Source organism: Rhineura floridana, chromosome 15, assembly GCF_030035675.1.
Source record: "Rhineura floridana isolate rRhiFlo1 chromosome 15, rRhiFlo1.hap2, whole genome shotgun sequence".
In the NCBI taxonomy this organism is placed as follows: domain Eukaryota; kingdom Metazoa; phylum Chordata; class Lepidosauria; order Squamata; family Rhineuridae; genus Rhineura; species Rhineura floridana.
In genome coordinates this window covers 8,096,295-8,117,601 of record NC_084494.1, presented here as the reverse complement: position 1 = coordinate 8,117,601, position 21,307 = coordinate 8,096,295, and the positions used below count along the sequence as shown (strand labels likewise).

At 43.9% G+C, this 21,307-nt stretch overlaps 1 protein-coding gene across 1 annotated transcript in view; it reads right to left on the bottom strand.

The window, feature by feature from the left end:
- Window positions 1-1,690: 1,690 nt before the first annotated feature.
- RIMS3 (regulating synaptic membrane exocytosis 3) overlaps window positions 1,691-21,307 on the bottom strand; it is a 35,810-nt gene continuing 16,193 nt past the window's right edge. Inside the window, exons 2-6 of the mRNA XM_061597010.1 lie at window positions 15,126-15,267; window positions 13,515-13,627; window positions 8,467-8,568; window positions 5,335-5,474; window positions 1,691-1,903 (exon numbers count right to left, since the gene is read on the bottom strand). Of these exons, the coding sequence (XP_061452994.1) occupies window positions 1,691-1,903; window positions 5,335-5,474; window positions 8,467-8,568; window positions 13,515-13,627; window positions 15,126-15,267 (710 nt within the window). The remainder of the gene's footprint in view (window positions 1,904-5,334; window positions 5,475-8,466; window positions 8,569-13,514; window positions 13,628-15,125; window positions 15,268-21,307) is intronic.

Below are 21,307 nucleotides of genomic sequence, written 5' to 3'. Positions count from 1 at the left end.
TGCATTTACGTTTGGAAGCAGCAGCTGGATTCAGTGTGGAACATCCAGAGGCATCTGGTAAGCAGAAAGTTTGTCTCTGCAATGACAAGTGGTTCTTCTGTTTTACAGCTCCGACAGTACAGTCAGTGCAAAACTTAAAAAATAAAAAAGGAATAATGAAGAAGAAACTGTGATTTCCAGTAGTATCTCCCCTGAGTATTTTCATCAAATTTCAGTAGGCACCTTCATTAAAAGCTTCTGTAATTCTCAGTTTTGCTACAAGAACTGGCCCTTGCTTTGGGGGCTAGGTTGCTACTTAAAACGCACCCAACTAACAACCCAATCCTATGCAGGTTTACACAGATGTAAAACCCCATTGGGTGTTCAAGGGGGCTTACTCCCTAGTAAGTGCATTTAGGATTGGAGTCAGAAGGTTTTAAATTCAAAACAGTTAGAGACCCACACTCACCCTTATGAGAAAACCAAGGGATGCTACTCAGATATGTCCCTCTGTAGCCCACCAAGGGGTTTGAGAGAGGTGTGTTCAACCTTGCCTAGTGTGCTTCTGCCATTACGTTTCACCTTCTATATGAATGGCAGTTGTTCAGCATCCTGCCTCCTGGGCTGCAAAATGGACTCAGATGCAAAGGCAGATCGTGTGAAGGTGAAACTGTGCAATGGACACGATACAGCAAGATTATCTTGTGTGCTGAAGCAACCTAACCCCACTGGGCTCATTCGTTCCAGTGGAGGCTGGGTGAGAAATTGCATTAGCCCCAAAGACCTTAAGAGACGCAATGGCTAAAGCCTTGACTGGAGTAGGAAGGAACAAATTAAATTGCTCATAAGGTGAGAAAGTGAAACAGGAACCTTAATATGCTTTGAACTTAACAGTCATTTCAAATGCACCATTTGTAGTCCCTCACCCCTACATTTTGGCAGAAGTACTCTTCTCTCCACCCCTTATATGCAAGATAAACAAAATTATGATTGAGCAAATTGCTTAGTCAATGCTTGCAAGCCTTGCACCCAGAAATTGAGCAGGAAGTGGCTAAGAGGCACTTCCTGTCAGGAGAAAAACTGTCTACACAAATGTTGCAGATATTTGTGAGCACATGGCAGGCTACATAATGTCTGAAGATGCTACATTCCTTTTTTAAAAAAATGTTTTTAATAGTGCTGGATATTTGTCATTCTTTTTTTTTTTGTTTTTTTAAAGAAAAATGAGGAGAAAAGCTCTACTTTCTCCTCCAAAGATATGGAAACAAAACAATACTGAGCAGGAAAAAAAACACGTATTCAGTTAACATGCTGTTTGCAATGGGATGAAACAAGTCAGGTTGGAGAGATCCCCAAAATGCATTACCGATGTGAGAAATGGTTGACTCTTTTGCAAAGGCAATTTGTTTGAAGGTGATGTAACAGTCTCAAAACTGGGAGCCAGTCACATGACTTTTCCTTTATCACATGTTCCTCCCCCCTTCCCTTTTTAATTCATCCCCCAGCACATTCTGGAATTTTCCCCTCCTCTATTGCATACCTGTAGTGAGGGACACGTCTAAAATAGTTGGGAGCAGGTTTTCCCTATGTTAAGTAGAAGGAAGGGTGATGGGAGGGAAAGCCATGGGATATTTACAAACCGTGCTACCAAAAGTCGGGGCAGAGCAGAGTGTATCCTTCTTCCTGTTGTTCTTTCCTCCCAGCCCATCCTTCAAGGGCAAGATGGACTTATTGAACTCTCTAGAGAGGACTGGGACAGCTGACGTGTAAGGGGTCCGATGGTGGAGTCCGCCAGCGAGGAGGTGGGAAAGAGCTTGTACCAACCGGTCATCACATTGGACAGGTCCAGCTCTTCTAGAACAATCTGGGCCATTCCCATGAAGCACTTGTGGTCCATGCGCCCATAATCTCCCCAAACAATCACCTAAAAGGAAGGAGAAGGAAGTGTTGAACTGCCAGCAGAACATGGCGGCTGAGAATAAAAAAGTAAGGAAGGTGCCTGCCAGGTGCTATTTAGGGAGGGATGTTGCATCTCCTTTCTCTTGCTTTTCAGACCACATGTGATTAAACCTTAACAGCAGCTAAGTTCATAGCCAGCCTCCTAATTCTACATATTGGGTGCATTCGCCCATCACGTTAAGCCATGATTAACGGTTTGCTGTGAACATGCACCCCACTCTTGCTCTGATCCTCCCCACTACCGAGCAGGCATGATAAACCACAGTGCTTGGCTTAGGGTTAATCTGAACTGGGGTATGTGGTCTCTTTCCCTCCAAACAAACCATGATTGGTTAAGCCAAGAACAGAACCTTGGCTTCAGATAGTGGATTGTTTGATTCCTGGTTCAGATGCAATGTTGTGCCAAGGTATATAGTTTATCACTTCTACCAAGTGGGAAGGAGGAAAGTGGAAGCGATCTGTGCATTCATGGTAAACCATGAACCATGGTTTACTGTGATAGGCAAATGCAACTGGGTGACTAAATTATTAACAGGGCAATCCTATCCATCATAACTCTGAAGCAAGTCCTACTATATTCAATGGGACTTAATCTTAGGTAAGTGTGCATAAGGATTGCAAACTGGTTTAGGCTGCAATCCTATACAGACTTACCTGGGAGTAAGTCCCAATGAATTCAATGGAACGCTTATTTGTTCCATGTCCAGAACAGAAACCAATCCAGCTAACAAGATCAGTATTTGTTGATGTTGTTGTTTTCAGTCCACAAACAATACATAATTGATTATGTTCCGCACTACCACCACCTGCATTACATTTCCTTTGCTATGAAATGAATGGGATGGAATAACGTAATGATGGTGCAATTTATGTAATCAATTATGTAATTTATGTAATTTTGCCAGCAGTTGATGGCAAGATGAATAATAGGTTTTGGCGGAAGATCAACGGTAGCAGAACAGAAAAAGTTTTGCACGTGGCGAATACAGGGTGGAGTGGGAAATGATGCCTTTGTACATCCCTGCTTCTGAGTAGGGATGGGGAGAAAATTTGGTTCAGTTCCTGCCTAATCTGCCCTTCCTGAAACAAAATGAGAACCAAAACAGAACTATCCTTTGAAATTTGCACTTCTCTGAATTTTGCGATACAAGTCTCAGAACAAAAACTGTTTACAAAAGTGCATATATTAGAGGACATGTGCATAACATGCATATATTAGTGAAATTAACATGCAAAATGTACTATATATGGGAAAATGACTAGCAAAAATGTGTATATTAGGCAAAATTGCACACAAAAATGAATACATTAAGATAAACGTGCTGACAGATTTTTGTGACGAATAGTGAGAAACTGAGATTGACAGATTTGTCTATCCCTACTTCTGAGAAGACAGGTATAGGATTGCACTGTTAATGTCTTAGGCATGCATCTCAAATATAATTCTAATTGCTCTTGTATTGATTATTTTAAGCCACTGACCAGCCTTGAGAATACTACCATCAAAATATGAGTTTGTCAATAAATAAATCACTGTTTGACCCTTGCGGATAACATTGCTATACTAACAGTGAAATATGAAAATGTAACCCCAAAAACACATTCCTAATACAACAAAAGCAGGGCTTTTTACACTTGTAGGAAATCTGACTTCTAAAATGGCACCCTAGTTTCTTCCTTTCTGCAACTGGATTCTAGAAAGGCATGAAGAATTTGGATGAAATCTGTACACACGGGAAAGTATGCAACAGAGCAATACATTCATCTGTCCAAGGGGTGGGGTCTAATCGTAGCCCATAATACAAAGTTCTAATATTTAATTATTCAAGGGTAATGTACTATACAGGCTCTTTTTTCCAAGATCACTTAAGTAATCATAGTGTGATTGTGATCATGAAAAATCCACCCTCAGTAGGGAAAAGTCTTGAGTGAGCCGACTTTTGGGGCCTCTTCCAGATGAGGCTTTTGTTGTGCGTTCATCCTGCCTCATCCACTGAATTTTTTCAGAGGGTCCTATTCTTAACTTGCTCCTGTTTTTAAAACAAGCACTCGTTCTTTTAACGGAGGCTGTCATTGTCTGTGATGTCACAAATTAAAAAGGCAGTTTTCAAAAAAAATCCTACGGGAGGGAGCACAGCTTGGGAGGGGCAGTGGTGCATGCATGTGCCCCACCGGGTGACAAGGCTGTCGGTTCCCTGCTGAAGTGAGCTGGGGCCACAATTTCAGCTACCCTACCATAAAATCCTACATTATCACCCACAAAAAATCTTGCCTATGCCAAGGTTTTAATTTTAGTTTAGTTTTTAAAAAATTCTCTCATATACCTCTCTACCACTTTTTTTTTACCACTTTTGGCTACTCAGATTGGCTGCAATCTCAGGTTTGCCTGAAATTTTGCATTTTGCCCTGAACATGTGAACTGTGTTTCCATGGTCTTGGGAAAGGGGTTTACATGCAAGCCCCCAATGTCCTCTTGTGTGTGTGTGTGTATGTGTGGGTGGGTGTGTGGGGGTGGATGTCTCACACATACCTCCACTGTCCCTGAACTTTCCCCTTTAGAGTGGGGAAGATCTGCAAAGAGCTTGCATTTGGGGACCTAATAAAGCAGACTTTCTCTGCTCAACATGGAAAAAAGCAGAGAGTGAGGGGGGCACAATACACATGATGATGTTGAGAGTCCGGCACATGTGTCCCTGCCCTCATCCACACTTTTGTGAATGCCTGAACATTCCTTAAATAGTTTCGCTCTTGCCTAAAACTGGGGCTTCACAGAAGCACATCCTTTGTTCTGAGTTTAACATCAGTATTCTTGGGGAGCATTGAACACAACCAGTTATTTTTTTGTTGGGTAAAAAATGAGGTGCTGCTACTCATATCTTGGTAAAATTGCCATGTGTGCTAGTACAAAATGGCTATTCTGGGTGGCAAAACAAAAGAGTTGTTCTCAGTGGGGGGGTTTGTGATGGTACCAGTGAGTACTGAGAACTATACTCCTCAGTTGCCTCATAGCCTCCCGCCTGCCTTCTGTGGTAACCAGTGCTTTTTTTCTTGCTTGCTTTTTTGTAAAACATGAGGTGCCGGTACTCATATCTTGATAAAAGTGCCATTGGTGCCAGCACAAAATGGCTGCCAAAAAGAGGTGAGTACCATCTCAAAAAAACACAAGCCTTCTGAGCTCCTCCTATAATTAGGGCATTTTACCTCAGCAGACATTTCCACTTAGGCCCAATGGGCTACACTCCTAAAAGCTTCTAGAATATTCTTTCCCTTATGAACCTCCAGGGCCTATTGCGTCTGAGGGCAGATACAGGCCACTAGCAGGATTGTACCTCAGAAACCCTTTTTAGGGCAATGGTGGTGATCCTCTTACCATTTAAAGAGGAGGAAAGCATTCACCTGTAGCACTTTGCCCTGAGGGCCCTCATCAAAGAGCAGAGCCTGCTGGTACAATGGGTCGCAAGTCTTCTTGGCCGTCTTTGTTTTCTTCTTGGCCAAGCAAGCGCCATTTTCTAGCAGATAAACCTTGACGTAGGTGGCTGCATTGGCAGAGAGACAGAAATGTGAATGGCCTGTTATAATGTCAACCATGTCTCAGGGCTGGTTTTTGAGGCAGTCTAGCAGATGGATTGCATTGAGGCCATTTTTTCCTTGTTTATTTGGTGTGGTGGGGGGCTGTTGAAAGAATACCATATTCTTACATTAAGGCACTTCCATTTGCCCTTATGGTTAAACAAAATTATATTGTGGCAAGGGGCCTCAGATAAAGCGTAGCCTTGTGGTAAAAGGAAATGTGGAAGCAGGAGCTAGATTAAAGGGGGAGACCCTTCAGTCTCAGGGCCCAGATATTTAGGCGATATAAAGCATAATCAAATAGCTTTTCATGAAAATGTATCTTGAATGAAATGTAAAAAGTGTTCATTAACAGCCTCAACTATCCATTGGCCTACTTGGCCTACCTTACAAACCTGTCGTCAAACTGTTTATAAAAATAATCTGTGTGTTCTTCAGAGTTAAAAAGAAAATGGGAGCAGGGTTGGCTGTCTTAGTGAGAGTGATGATGGTAAGAATCTTGGAAGAAAAATCTAAATGGGAGAGCTGAAAAGGACCCAGTTTTCCTCAGACTTTTCCCTCACAAGGAAGACCTGAATATATTTATTTCCCACTTGCCTCTCTACAAATGTGAGCCCCATGTTACATATTCTTTCTACATCCAAAGGAAGTGCATGTGTGTATGAATATAATGGTCACGTTTAGCCCTCCAAAGCAAGAAAACAACTAGAAATGATTTGCCGCCTCAACATTTTATTGTTTTTTAAAAAGAAGAAAAACCCACATTAAAAAAAGTACTTCATCATTTGCACATGACCCTCAAACTGATAACCCACACTGCCCAAAGCACAAGGTATATTTGGGGGGCCAAGGTACAAAAGTCAAATGCTTTGTCCTACCACTAACCACTCTTGCATAGCAATCCTATATTTTGATGGGCCTTGTGCAAGAGACACTGAGCAGGGGCTCGATGGCCTGATAGGCCTCTTCTAACTCTACGATTCTATGATTCTAATTCCAAGTGCATTGTCTGTCTCCTGGATCCAGGTCAGCCTGCTCTGCACCTCAGCCAAGTGTCCCACCTTGTCTCACAGCAGGGCTCCCTCTGCCTAAAAGACAGGTTGTCTGTCAGTGCCAATTTCACCCACTCAGCTGTAGGAAAGTGTTCTACTATGTGCATTCTGCATATTTTTATTTTGTTTTTTAAAAATGTACATGCTTACACTTAGATTACATCTTTCTCCAGTCATGGAACCCAAGGTGGCATGTATGAGTTCCAATTGTCAGGTCCCGATAAACTGCATCCTAGAGTATTGAAGGAACTGGCTGAAGAACTCTCAGAACCGCTCTCTATTATCTTTGAGAAATCGTGGAGGAGAGCTAATGTTGTCCCTATCTTCAAAAAGGGCAAAAAGGAGGAACTGAGGAACTACAGACCAGTCAGCCTAACATCATTCCCTGGAAAAATTCTGGAGCAGATTATAAAGCAGTCAATCTGTAAGCACCTTGAAAACAATGCAGTGATTACTAGCAGCCAACACGGATTTATGAAGAACAAATCCTGCCAAACTAATCTTATCTCATTTTTTGATGGGGTAACCTCCCTTGTAGACTGTGGGAATACTGTGGACATAATATATCTCAACTTCAGCAAAGCTTTTGACAAAGTGCCCCATGATATTCTGATTAGCAAGCTAGCTAAATGTGGGCTGGATGGAACAACTATCAGGTGGATCCACAGTTGCCTCCAGAATCATACTCATAGAGTGCTTATCAAGGGTTCTTTCTCAAACTGGGTGAAAGTAACGAGTGGAGTACCACAGGGCTCGGTCCTGGGCCCAGTGCTCTTCAACATTTTTATTAACAACTTGGATGAGGAGGTACAGAGCATGCTTATCAAATTTGCATACAAAATTGGGCAGCACAGCTAATACTGTGGAAGACAGAAACAAAATTCAAAAGGACCTTGATAGGCTGGCACATTGGGCTGGAAACAACAGAATGAAATTCAACAGGGATAAATGCAAAGTTCTATACTTAGGAAAAAGAAACCAAATGCACAGTTATAAGATGGGGGATACTTGGCTCAGCAATACGACATGTGAGAAGGAACTTGGAATTGTTGTTGATTACAAACTGAATATGAGCCAACAGCGTGATGTGGCTGCAAAAAAGGCAAACGCTATATTAGGCTGCATTAACAGAAGTATAGTTTCCAAATTGCATGAACTATTAGTTCCCCTCTATTCAGCACTGGTTAGGCCTCATCTTGAGTACTGCATCCAGTTCTGGTCTCCGCACTTCAAGAAGGATGCAGACAAACTGGAACAGGTTCAGAGGAGGGTAACAAGGATGATCAGGGGACTGGAAACAAAGCCCTATGTGGAGAGACTGAAAGAACTGGGTGAATTTAACCTAGAGAAGACTGAGGGGACATATGATAGCACTCTTCAAGTACACGAAAGGTTGTCACACAGAGGAGGGCCGAGATCTCTTCTCGATCGTCCCAGAGTGCAGGACACGGAATAATGGGCTCAATTTGCAGGAAGCCAGATTTCAACTGAACATCAGGAAAAACTTCCTAACTGTTAGAGCCATACGACAATGGAACCAATGACCTAGAGAGGTAGTGGGCTCTCCGACACTGGAGGCATTCAAGAGGCAGCTGGACAGCCATCTGTCGGGAATGCTTTGATTTGGATTCCTGCATTGAGCAGGGGGTTGGACTTGATGACCTTATAGGCCCTTTCCAACTCGACTGTTCTATGATTCTGTGATTCTAAATGTGCAAGTGGATCAGCTCTGCTCTCAGCTCTTCCCAAATAATCCTTTTGCTGCTGACGTTATATCTATGATATTTCATGCACCAGATATGCAGAAGAGAAATGATATTGGTGTGTATGGGTGCTCCTCTATGCTGTTTTCCACCTTACACAGGACTTTCCTTCTTTGCTATAGATACCTGACGTGGCTACTCACCAGGAACAGACTTGGATCCAAGTTTCGGAGTGAGGCCCCGGGCCTCTATTACTTCTACCTCCAGCTGTCCATTCCTGTCAATCATTCCAATGTGAACATCACCTAGAGAATGGCAGAGAAGTCAACACTGGTCATGCATGTACATGTTAACTTCTCATAGCACTCCAGTAGTGTATCCATGTTTAGAAACCTGTGTGATGTGCTGGAGACCACGGACTGGATACTGACTGAAGAGCACAGTAGCATAGTGGCACATTCAGAAGTGCAGGGACCCTTCATGTTAATCACAGCCATACATACCCCTTTTTTTGCTGCTGGTTAAAAATGAGATCCTTGTTAATGCCTTCTTCCACAACAACAGACACCCCAAAGAGCCAATAAACATGAAAGGGGAGAGTGTTAGCTACTGAGAAGAGTCTTCTCACTCACCACCTTTCACTCTTATTGGGTCCAATCAGCAGGAAAAGGCAAGGAAGCAGATTAGAAGACTTTTCTCGGTGGCTAACTCGTGCTGATTAGCTCATAGGATGCTGTAGACATACGGACCCTGCACACAAAAAAGCAAGGGGTCTAAGATTCCCTGAGACCCCAGATGACAACACCCCTGGAACAGCAATAGAAGATGGTCTATTAGGGTGAATGGAGCACTGCCCCACCAACTTCAGTACGCCTTCAGACAGTCCCCACTGTCATGTTTCTTACTTAGAATCAGCTACGGATGGACACATCTGTCAATTTCAGTTCTCCCCATTTCTCATTTTTCCTGTCTTAAATTCAGTTCTGCAGAAATCTGCCGTTTTTTAAAAAAGAAAAATCCTCATGAAAATTCTTTAGCATTTTAGCGTGAATTTCTCCTACTAAACACATCTTTGTATACAGTTTTGGCTAATGTACACATTTTTGCAAGCAGTTTATCCCAGTACAAGGCATTTGTGTGTGTTATCTTTGCTAATAGATTCATTTTTGTGCATGTTTTCCTCTAATATATGCACTTTGCTAAACGCTGCTTGTTTGGAGAATGGCACTGCAAAATTCAGATAAGGGCAAATGTTGAAGGACAGCTCTGTTTCGGTTCTTGTTTCAGGAAGTGCAAGTGTGATGAATTTGGCTTTAAATGTGAACCTAGTTTCTGCCCCATCCCTACAGCCAGCCCAGAGGCTGGTGGCACTGCCTGTCAGCTTCTTCCTCCTTAGTCTGTTTCACCCTCGTAGAACTCAGAAGGGAGGAGGATGGAGGCAAAACTAGAACTACTTGGCTGTACCTGTCATTGGCTCTGGCTCCGCCTACTCTCTGGGCTCCCTGCCTTCCGCCCTGCCAGCCCTGATGAGCACCAGCCATCATAGCTAATGAGGTGTTCAGGAATCTGAACATATCAACAGTTAGGCAGTATATAGCACTGTTCTTCAATCTTGGGTCCCCAGATGTTGTTAGACTACAAAACCCATCATCCTTGGCCATTGGCTAAGCTGTTTAGGGTTGATGGGAGTTGTAGTCCAACAACATCTGGGGACCCAAGGATGAAGACCAGTGCTATACAGTATACAGGAACAGAAGAATGTACACAAGCCTCACTCCTTAAGTCCTGGTGAGCGTCACCCCACCTATATTGAGTGGGAAAGTCCGAAGAGACTTTTACTCACATTTGCTTGAGCATGACTACAATCCTCCACAAGATCAGGGACCCCATTAGAGAAGGGTCTCCAATCATGTTCTACTTGAACTCAAACGGATGTAAATAAAAGTCCCCTTCAGGTCTTCTCCACTGAACATGTGAAGGCAGGGGAGGGAACAGGCAGGGCCAGTACATGCAGCACTATGCCGCCTCATGTGAAGAGGTTTCCTGTCCAGGCATATTGCTCTGGCAACTCCTGAAATGTGTCTTTATTCCAGGGAGTAAGCTCCCCTTTCTCCCTGTTTAATCTTGTGAAGTTCATTCATTCAAAAATAAGTCTCCCACCCTTTTTATGTTTTCACCTTACTAGGAGCAGCTTGCGACAATTAAAACATCACAATCCCATAATAAAACAATATTAAGACAAAACAGAGAGCCAGTGCAGTGTAGTGGTTAAGGTGTTGGGCTATGACCTGGGAGACCAGGGTTCAAACCCCCACACAGCCATGAAGCTCCCTGGGTGACCTTGGGCCAGTCACTGCCTCTCAGCCTCAGAGGAAGGCAATGGTAAACCCCCTCTGAATACTGCTCTCCATGAAAACCCTATTCATAGGGTCACCCGTAAGTCGGGCTCGACTTGAAGGCAGTTCATTTCATTTTCAAGACAAAACAATATAAAATGGAAACAGGTTCAGAAAATATTCGCTCTGTATGGGGTTCAACAGATTAAAAAAAACATTTTCTGACCATCAGTGCAAATGGCTTACAAAAACTGACCCCTCACCAAGTCACAATCCCTTAGTAGAGAGCTTCTGATCATCCCGGACAGGAAGGGGGGCAACAGTTTAGGAGCATAATAATATGGCTTCTGCTGAGCCAGTCCATTGGTTCATTGGTCCATTTAGCTCAGTATTGCCTACATCAATGGTAAGAAAGCTGTGGCTCTCCATATGTTGTTGGACTCCCAACTCCAATCAGCCTCCTAGCCAACATGGCCAATAGTCAGGGATGATGGTAGCTGGAATCCAATATCATCTGGAGGGCCACAGGTTCATCACCACCAGTCTATACTGACTAGGGTTTCGAAGAAGGGTCTTTCTCAAGGATGCCAAGTATTGAACCCTGGCCTTTGTGCATGCAAAGATGTGCTCTACCACTGAGCTATCCTTCCCAAAAAGCATCAAAGAGGATAATTCAGGGCTGTATCCACAGGAAGTCACTGACCAAGATTCTGCTGGATCAGTTTGTGTCCTGTTCTATGTTGAGGCTGTAACTCTTTGCACACATTACTTGCACATAGGGCAAGTGTGAGGAACCTTTGGCCCTTCAGAAGCTGCTGAACTACAACTCCATTAGATCCATCAAGCATGGCCAGTGGCCAGGGATGATGGAAACTGTAGGTCAGCAACATGAGGAAGGCCAAAGGTTCCCCATACCTGATGTATGGCATAAGCATGTACTATTCTTCTTGTTGTTGTTGTTGTTGTTGTTGTTGTTGTTATTTCTATCCCACCCTTCCTCCCAGAAGGAGCCCAGGGTGGCAAACGAGAGACAAAACAGTAAAAATATCTTTAAAATATATATTTTAAAATTCTTTAAAAACATATTTAAAAGCCATTTAAAAAGCATGTAAGAGAGAAGCCGGGCTGTGCGTTAAACCCTAACCCGACATTGCATAACCTTTCCCCACACCCATGTTGGCCTCTGGTTGTGTGAAAAGAAAGCTCAGTATGTTGAGCTCCTAATCACAGTGGCAGAAGGTGGTTCCATTTCAGTGGGGCAGTGGTCGGACTAAAACCCCAGAGCAGATTCCACTGCCCCACTGAGATGGAGCCACCAGCCGCCACTGCCTGCTCACGAGTTGGGGGTCTGCATATCAGGACATCTCATTGTGCTGGTGTCCTGATCACACAGAGTCCCCACTCGCAAACAGGACAAAAAAGAGATGCCATTTTGGGAATGGAGCTAAAAGCATGGTCCCAACTCCTCTCTCCACACACTTATTCCCTGCATGTGAGTAAGGTGTGAACAGGGCTCATGAACAGCACAAAGCAAAAGTGTGTTGCCTACTCATATGAATACAGCCCTAGGATAAATTTCTATGCCTGTCATTCCTGTTTTTAACCAGCAGGGAGCAGAAGAGAAGCAATGTTTTCTGTTGCTAAGTGTGCAAAAGGGAGAGACTTGCAAGGTTGGGTATTATTTGTAAAAAAGAGTGAATGATGGGCTATCCCACAGCTTACCACTAGAGGGCATGAGCTTTCAGGCTGAATTCCCTCAATGCTTAGTGTGATAGCATCCTACTCTCATATAAAAAACCGAGAGGAACACAGAAGGCTGCCGTATACTGAGTCAGACCATTGATCCATCCAGCCCAGTATTGTCTTCACTGACTGGCAGCAGCTCTCCAGGGTTTCACCCAACTCTACCTGGAAATGCTGGGGACTGAACCTGGCACCTTCTGCATATAGGGCAGACTTTCAAGCAGGCTTGCGTCTCCCTGAACCCACCATTCTCAACATTAAGTACTGGACTGGGACACTATTCAACTACATTCACGGCTTGTTTGCAAAACAAAATGTGTCTTTAAAAAGCATTTCTGACATCCCATAGTAGCAATATTATCAACACAAGGCAATCATACAGATCTCTTCTTAACAACAGCAATAAAAGGATCTGTGCCTTTTCTGGCATATTGTTAAGAACAATTTAAGGAAAGGGTGGGGAACCTGTGGCCTTCCAGATGTTGCTGGACTACAGCTCCTCTCATTCCTAACTATCACCCATTGGCTGATGGGAACTGGAGTGCAGCAACATCAGGAGGCCCCACTTTTCCCCTTCCTATTAAAAAGTAAGCTGTCTGGTGGTGAACTTCATAAGCATTGCGAGGATTTGAACCTTTGATTCCCACATCCAAAGTCAAGAATGGGCCAGAATTAACAGGCCATCTCTGGCCAGTCCGTGAAGAGCTTTGCAACAACCTGCCCTTGTGCTGCACCTGATCAATGGGAACTGGCTTTAACAGAAGCCTCATCTGTTCTATACATTTAAAGCAATATCATACTACTTTATACAGTCATGGCTTCCCTCAATGAATCCTGGGAACTGTAGTTTGTTAAGGGCGCTGAGAGTTGTTTGGAGGTCCCTGTTCCCCTCACAGAGCTACAATTCTCTGGGAAGAGGGATTGACTATTAAAGCACTCTGGGAAATGTAGTTCTATGAGGGGAATAGGGGTCTCCTAACAATTCTCAGCACTCTTAACAAACTACAGCTTCCAGGATTCTTTGGGGGAAGCCATGAATGTTTAAAGTGGTATAATAGTGCTTTAAATGTATAGTGCAGATGCACAAAATCAAAAGAGGGGTGGGTGTTCTCTGGTTCAGCCAGGTAACCCCATAGCACTGGGAGCCTATAATGCCCCACCAGTTTACTCACCCATTGGCGGAGTAGCTAGTGTCTGCCGTCCCACAATTTGTGCCGGCCCCAGCCCATCTAAGAAGTCGCTGAACTGGCTTTCGGCTCCCAGCCGGGTTGTGGGGAAAATAAACCTGAAGGGAAGGGTGACAGAGAAAGGGGGTGAGAGGGGAGAAATGATAGTATGGGAAATCAGTGAGCAGCGGCTCCTTTGGACATTCAGGAGGACCAATGAGAGAAGGTGCAGAAATGAGATTCACTATTCTCCCTACATTTGCCTGATGGAGAAGACGTCAGTGCCAGCTCCAGAGTTTTTTTTGGGGGGGGGGTTGAGCAAGACACCCTCAATGCCCCCCTCCCTCAGTGAGGCTGCCCCCTTACTGCCATTCATGCCAGCATCTGCTGTTGCTCTGTATCAAGTGCTCACACCTGATTGGTTGGCAGACAGAGCCAATGAACAAGCAGGTAGTGGCACCAACTCTGCCTCCATCTCACCACCATTGTCGTTTACTTGCTGATCCTCTTTGGGCCAGAGTGAGAGGCGGGAGAAGAAACTGGTTGCAATGGTGCAGAGGAGGAGCAGGCCCAGGGGGCTCTTGTCAATGGGCCCCCTGCTGGGTTGTGGGCCATCGACTAGTGCCCGACCCAGCTGACCCTTGACACCAGGCCTTGAAGATGCAGATCTTTCCCATAAGGAATCAAGGGATCATCTATGGGAGGACAAAGAATGCTCCCGTTTCCCTCAGAAGAGCTGCCCCTCCCTGCCTTCAGACAAAGCCTGGCAGTGTGAAGCCTGCGAGACACTAACACATCCTCTTCTGCTGCTTCATCCATTTCTTCCTCAAGAAGGCACAGGGTGGTTACAGACATGACAGGGACACAAATGGGGAGAAGGAAGGCCAATGAACGTGTGTCATACTTTGATTCACTGTCCTTGCAGGCGCTTCCGTTGGAGGAATGTGTACGTTCTGGTTTTGAGGATGCACAGGAGGGCTGGAGGAAACAGGAAGCAGCAGGGCTTCCTTTTCCTTTTGTGCCTTTGTCCCACTTATATGCCACCAACAACAGAAGATGGCTTTAAAAAGAAGGAAAAAAACAAGCCACCAGGGAACTATAATCTATTTCTCCTGTGCTTATATGTGGGGCATCGGCAAGGTGATATTAGGGGATGGAAGGATCTGGCAATTTCAGTTCTCTCTGTTTTTCATTTTTCCAGTATGAAATTCAGTTCTCCACATTTCTGCAGCAATTTGCAGGGATAAAAAAAAAAACTCTTCAGCATTTTAGGGCAAATTTCTCCTAATCAAAACATTTTTGTATGTAGTTTTGACTAATGTAGACATTTTTGCAAACAATTTCTCCTAATATGATGCATTTTTGTATGTTATATTCACTAATGCATTCATTTCTATGCACACTTCCTGCTGATATGTGCATTTTTTAAAACGTCGGTTGGTTGGAGAACTGCATCGCAAAATTTGGATAGGTGTGACTTTTGAAGGATGGGCGGCGTGTTGGTTCTCATATTGTTTCACAAAAAGGAACTTTGATAGATTCAGCTTTAAAATACGAACTGAATCAAATTTCTCCCCCATCCCTAGGCAGTCTTCTCCCACTCCCACTGGGCCTTACGTGCCATCGGAGCTGTTACTATTGGTGCTTCCATCGGTTGACTCCCGGCTACCTTGCCGGGTGACCCTGTTCCTCATCTCCACAGCAATGCCAGTCTCCGTACTTCTGCGGATGTTGCTACGAAGCTTCTTTGGACCCCCATCTGGAAAGAAAGAAATCATTACAGTAAGTTGGGAGAGGGAAAGAGACTGAAACAGTACCAGTGATTTGTTTATGATCTGCCTAGGGATGGGATCCGTTGGCTGGTGCTGCTTCAAAAGCATTCCATCAACATAACAGACAGTATCAATCTGAGTTCATTCTCTGTCCACTATCCATTGCTTTTACCATTCTCCCCCCAAATATTTTGACATTGAAAGAAATCAAAGTTTAAAAGGAATTGTTGATATTTTGAAAGAAACTATCAATATTTTGAAAAGAACTGTTGATATTTTGAAAGAAAGTATCACTATTTTGAAAGGAAAGTGGCTTCGTGTCCCCCTCTGCTATTATAGGCTTGGCTTGCTTCCTCCCTGCTTGGAGCTTGGATTATTCAAGTAGAGGGAGCGAGAGAGCACATCAGGAGAAAGCTCCTGAAGTTTGGCACAAACAGGATCACTGTGCAAAGATGGAGAATACACAGACAATTGAAAACTCTAGTGCTAAATCCTAATTCATCAGAATTCTCGCTCTATTGATTCTAAGATACCCAACTTCCTAAATACCATAGAGCCAACCTTAAAGTCCATCAAACTCTTGAGGATTACTCTTTGAATGCATCTGCACCACAGTGTTGTTTATTTATTAAAACATTTATACACCACCTTTCCATCTGAAAATCACAATGTGGCTACCAAACATTAAAATCTAAAACAGACTTACAACTAGTTTAATGCTTATTATTCCCTTCCCAGGGAAGCATTTAATGAATGTCTTATTATGACATGAGAGCCAGTGTGGTGTAGTGGTTAAGGCAGCCTTTCCCAACCAGTGTGCCTCCAGATGTTGTTGGACCACAACTCCCATCAACCTCAGCCAGCAATGGTCAGGAAAGATGGGAGTTGTGGTCCAACAACATTTGGAGGCACACTGGTTGGGAAAGGCTGGGTTAGGGTGTTGGACTATGACCTGGGAGACCCGGGTTTGAATCCCCACATAGCCATGAAGCCCACTGGGTGACCTTGGGCCAGTCACTGCCTCTCAGCCTCAGAGGAAGGCAATGGTAAAACCACCTCTGAACCCGCTTACCATGAAAACCCTGCTCATGTTATGTAAATTTGTATAGATATTAGCAGAGATTGTCAACAGTCTGAGATGCATGTGTGCCAGTGTGTGCTTTTACCTAAGTGGCAGGCTTTTACCCTGCATTAGGATAACTGAGATTTAAGACTTAGTAAAATAAGAAAAGCTACTTTATTTATAGAAATGCATAGTAGATAGGAAAGGCATACCTAGTTCTAACAAACTAAGTTGGAGGCACAACTCCCAGGCTTGGGAGTCGCCCTCATGGCTCAGGAGAGAGAGAGCAGAGACAAAGGTGTCTCCTCTCTCTCGGACAGTTGAAGAAGAGAAGAGAATAAAGGGTGGAAGGAGGAGGGGCAGATAAGCTTCCCTAAGCATATCAGTCTAACTATGGAAAGAAGTCAGTCAGAGCATCACAGGTAAAGGTAGTCAAGCCTAGCCATCTGGAGGACCCTAACTCTATCTCCCTTCTGGAACACAAACAAAAGAACAAAACAGGAGCTGCTCTTGCCCCACTTCCAACAATTCATAGGGTCGCCATAAGTCGGAATCGACTTGAAGGCAGTCCATTTTCATTATGGCACACTAGCCATTCTCTCAGGTCTACAGAAATCCACCTCAGCGTGAATTACTGAGCCTTCAAGAGAATGGAAGGGCTGCATTTCTATGCAGACTTCTGGGAAAGTAAGGCCTGTTTCTCAAGGTGGGACTTACAGCATATGCACGTAGGATCCGCCTTGCCTCTTCTTATTAGGAAAACGTCAGGGTTTGAATCTGAAAGACTGCATTCTCTTGATAAGTTGTATTCAGGGCCAGTATCAGGATGGCACTGTCGGGCATCTGCCAGGGCTCATGTCCCTGTGGGGGGGGCAATGCCAATCCCTGGAGCCTCCAGGGCCTGTTGCTCCTCCTCTTTGCTAGCACTGCTTGTTCACCTGCCCTTTCCAGGCAATCACGAAAGGAGTGAGGGGGGAAAGTAGTAACCTCCTCACACCTTGCAGAGGGAGGTGGAGTGGACTGCACCCAGAAGAAGCAAATGAATGGCAGCAGCAACCGTGGCAAAGAGAATGGGCACACTGAGTGGGCAGGGGCCACTAAAAGAACTCTCCCCCCCCCCGCCACAGGCTTACCACACCCTGGTTCATTTCACTGGCTTGCGATGAATGCTATTTATATTGTATGCACTTACTGCTGATTTTATGAAATGATTTTTTTGTGTGCCTGTGATTTGTGGTTTTGGAAGCTACCTTGAGTAGGTGTCCAATCCAGAGGAATATCGATCTAATAGGTTAACAGATAGGTTCCAAGACAAGTGGAATGGAAATGAAATGGGTTAACAATCAAGCCAAGAGGAATTCTCAGTGAAGTTCAGTTTTGCTCCAGGCTTACCCAAGGTGGAGCAGCCCGGACATTTTGGGCAGGCTTTTAATGTACCGGTTAAATGCAGACCGGATAATATTTGAATCCATTGACATTTAAGGGGTGTTTAATTTTTTCAGAAATATTTCTCTGGAGGTTATGTATGTGTGCTGCGCCTTCCACCCTCAGCTTGAGAGAGAGACTTGCTCCTGGCTCTGCTGCGTGCAGCTGGTGATCCAGGTGATTAACAAGAGGGGCTTGAGAGAGAAGCCTTTTTTTCTCAGAGATGCGTGGCAAGCTGGAGCCTTGTGCTGCTGTGGGACTTGCATGGTCTATGCCAGCTGTGCTCTATGTTTCCTATTACCTGTCAATTCATAATCAGATAAAACTTTGCTGGGACAGAGACCTACACTGTAATATTACAATGAAAACTTTGAAAGAGGTGTGGGGAAAAACACCTGTAAGATCAGTTTCAGAAAAAAGAAGGGAAGGCACATTTAAATGTATATATCGTTGATATGTCACTCCAAGAAAACTAAGCTTAATGTATGCATCAATGAGTCCAGTGTGTTGGTGACATGGGTGCTCAGAACTGGGCACATATTTCCATATGTGGTGGGCATGCGATGTTACACAAGGTTTTTTGGGGAAAGGTTTTCTTAGAATGTGGGAAAATAATAAGCCACCATGTAGATCCTGGCATTGTTAACAATATTTGATTATCAAAATTCAGAAGCATCACATAAAGAGATGTTATCAGTGCTGTTAGCTGCAGCTGGACAGGTAAGAGCAAGAAACTAGAAAACTGAAGAAGGGGGGACATTTCAAGAATGGAAACTTTTAAAATTTTAATATGGCACAGTGCCTTAATGGAAAGATTGACAAAGCAAGTACAAGCAATGACACAAACAAACATGGACAATGATTTTGTAGGTCAATGGCACAGATCTGGTTAACAACTAGTGAAAGTGGGACCTCAACACCAACTTCACAGGAACTTTCACAGAGAGAATTAATAGGTTGAGATGGAACAATGCATTGCTCTTCACATTCTCCCTATGTAGTATGAAAATAAGAATGATGACACAAATGGTAGTATTGTGTACTAGGCAAGGCAAAACAAATACTATTTTTATGAATTCCATTTATTTTTACATGCTGATATATATGAAAAATAAAGTTTTTTAAAAAAAATTAAAAAATTGTAAGCAGATTTTGACAAAGACATCACAAGGTTCCAATATTATTATATCCTCATATTACAGACTGAAGCATGGTAGACTAAGGCTGAGAAAATGGGGCAGGTTTGTAGGATTGCTGACCACCAAGTTGCATGCAGCCCACAGGCAGTGTATTGTAACCTGTGACATACTTGACACAACTACCCCACCCCTTCTCCCTGGATTTGTGATGTCCCAAGGAGGCAGCAAAAATGCTGATCCTCTGTTGGGCTGCCTTCATTTTGGTGGGTCACACAACCAGGTTAGTACCACAGGCCTGGAACAGTATCATGCCTAAGGCCATCTGGTGAGCTTGTAGCTGAGATTAATGTTTGGACCAGGGGTTTCCTGCTTCACAGCTCACATTCTTCACCACCGCATAGGATTGCCAACAGAACACTTGCGCCTTAGGTGTTAGTAACACTTTTCACAACAGGGAGGCAAGCAATATAGCTTCTGATTTTGTCTGTTGCTCCAGATGTTGTGAAATGTGCAAGGGCGGTCTAAGATTTTTTTGTTAAAAAAAGTTGACAAATCTACTGCACAACCAAAACCAAAATCAGACAAACAGCCAACCTAAGAATTCACAGCAATTAAGCTGGAGAACATCTGTCTCCTCTTGTATGTTCCCCAGGAGCACAGCTGTAATTCTCAGAGTTACATGAGAGCTAATTTTCCCACCTGATCTCTCACCAAAGCAATGCTCTGTTTTGTGTGCTGTTTTCCTGCCCTTTACAACTGACCTTTCACCTGCACAGGGGTAGTAGAGCCTGATTGGCCAAGCCACTTGGAAAGAGTCCCCGCCACCTTGCAGACCCCCAAACTCTGAGGGGAGCATCAAGGGTGGCATCTTTTGAGAATGTTTGAAAGCAGATGAAAGAGAAGAGGATTCACACTGTGCACACCCTACAACAGATTTCTGATCCCTGCATTGCCAGCCCCTGGCCCTTTGATAAATTATTCACAGGGATTTATTCGGCCTTTAAAAAAAAATATGTTCAAAAGGCCTTTAATGTGCTCAGTTGCTCTTTCAGCCATGAAATGTTTAACACTGCTCTCTGGAACAAGCTCAAAATGTTTGGATGTATTATGAAGTGAGCTGCATTTGCCTTCCAAATCCTTCTGCGCTCGGAATGAACAATGAGACCCTGCACTTGTGCAGTCTTCTAAGGCTAGAACCCAGCAAGGCCATCCAATGAAGCCGAATGTCAGAACATTCAGGCAGACACAAGAAATTAACTTCTTCACGCAGCCCATAGCAAAACTGTGGAATTTGTTCCCACAGGATGTAGTGATGGCCTTTTGATAGCTTTTGGAAAGGATTAGGCAAATCCACGGAGGATACTCAAGGGCTACTAAGTGTTCCAAGAGCATTGTTGCACTCAGGTCGTGCTTGCAGGCTTAAGAAGAGCCTCCTAGATCAGGCCAATGGCCTTTCTAGTCCAGCATCCTGTTCCCACAGTATCCAACCCAGATGCGTGTGGGAAGCCCGCAAGCAGGACTCAAGCACAAAAACACTTCCCCCCTCCTGCGTTTTCCAGCAACTGGTATTCAGAAGCATGTTGCCTCTGACCATGGAAGCAGAGAGTAGCCATTGTGGCTAGCAGCCACTGATAGCTTTTTCCTCCATGAATTTGTCTAATCCTCTTTTAAAGCCATCTAAGTCAGTGGCCATCACTGCCTCTTGTGGGAGCAAATGTCATAGTTCAGCTATGCACTGTGTAAAGAAGTCCTTTCTTTTGTCTGGCCTGAATCTTCCAACATTCAGCTTCATTGGATGTCAATGAGTTCTAGTGTTATGAGGGAGAAAAACTTCTCTGTTCATGCCATGCATTATTTTATGCATTTCTATCATGTCCCCTCTTACTCGCCTGTTCTCTAAACTAAAAAGGCCCAAATGTTGCAACCTGTCCTCAAAGGGGAGTAACTCCATCCCCTTGATAATTCTGGTTGCCCTTTTCTGAACCTTTTCCAGTTCTGCAATATCCTTTTTGAGGTGAGGTGACCAGAACTGTACACAGTATTCCAAATGCGGCCATGACATAAATTTGTATAATGGCATGATGATATCAGCAGTTTTATTTTCAATTCCTTTCCTAATGATCCCTAGCATGGAGTTTGCCTTTTTCACAGCTGCCGCACACTGGGTCGATATCTTCATTGAGAGATCCACTACGACCCCAAAGTCTCATTCTTGGTCAGTCTCAGCCAGTTCAACCCCCATGGGCATATAGGTGACATTAAGATTTTTTTGCCCCAATATGCATAACTTTACACTTTTTTACATTGAATTGCATTTGCCATTTTACCACCCATTCACCCAGGTTGGAGATGCCCTTTTGGAGCTCTTCACAATCCCTTTTTGTTTTAAGACACTGAACA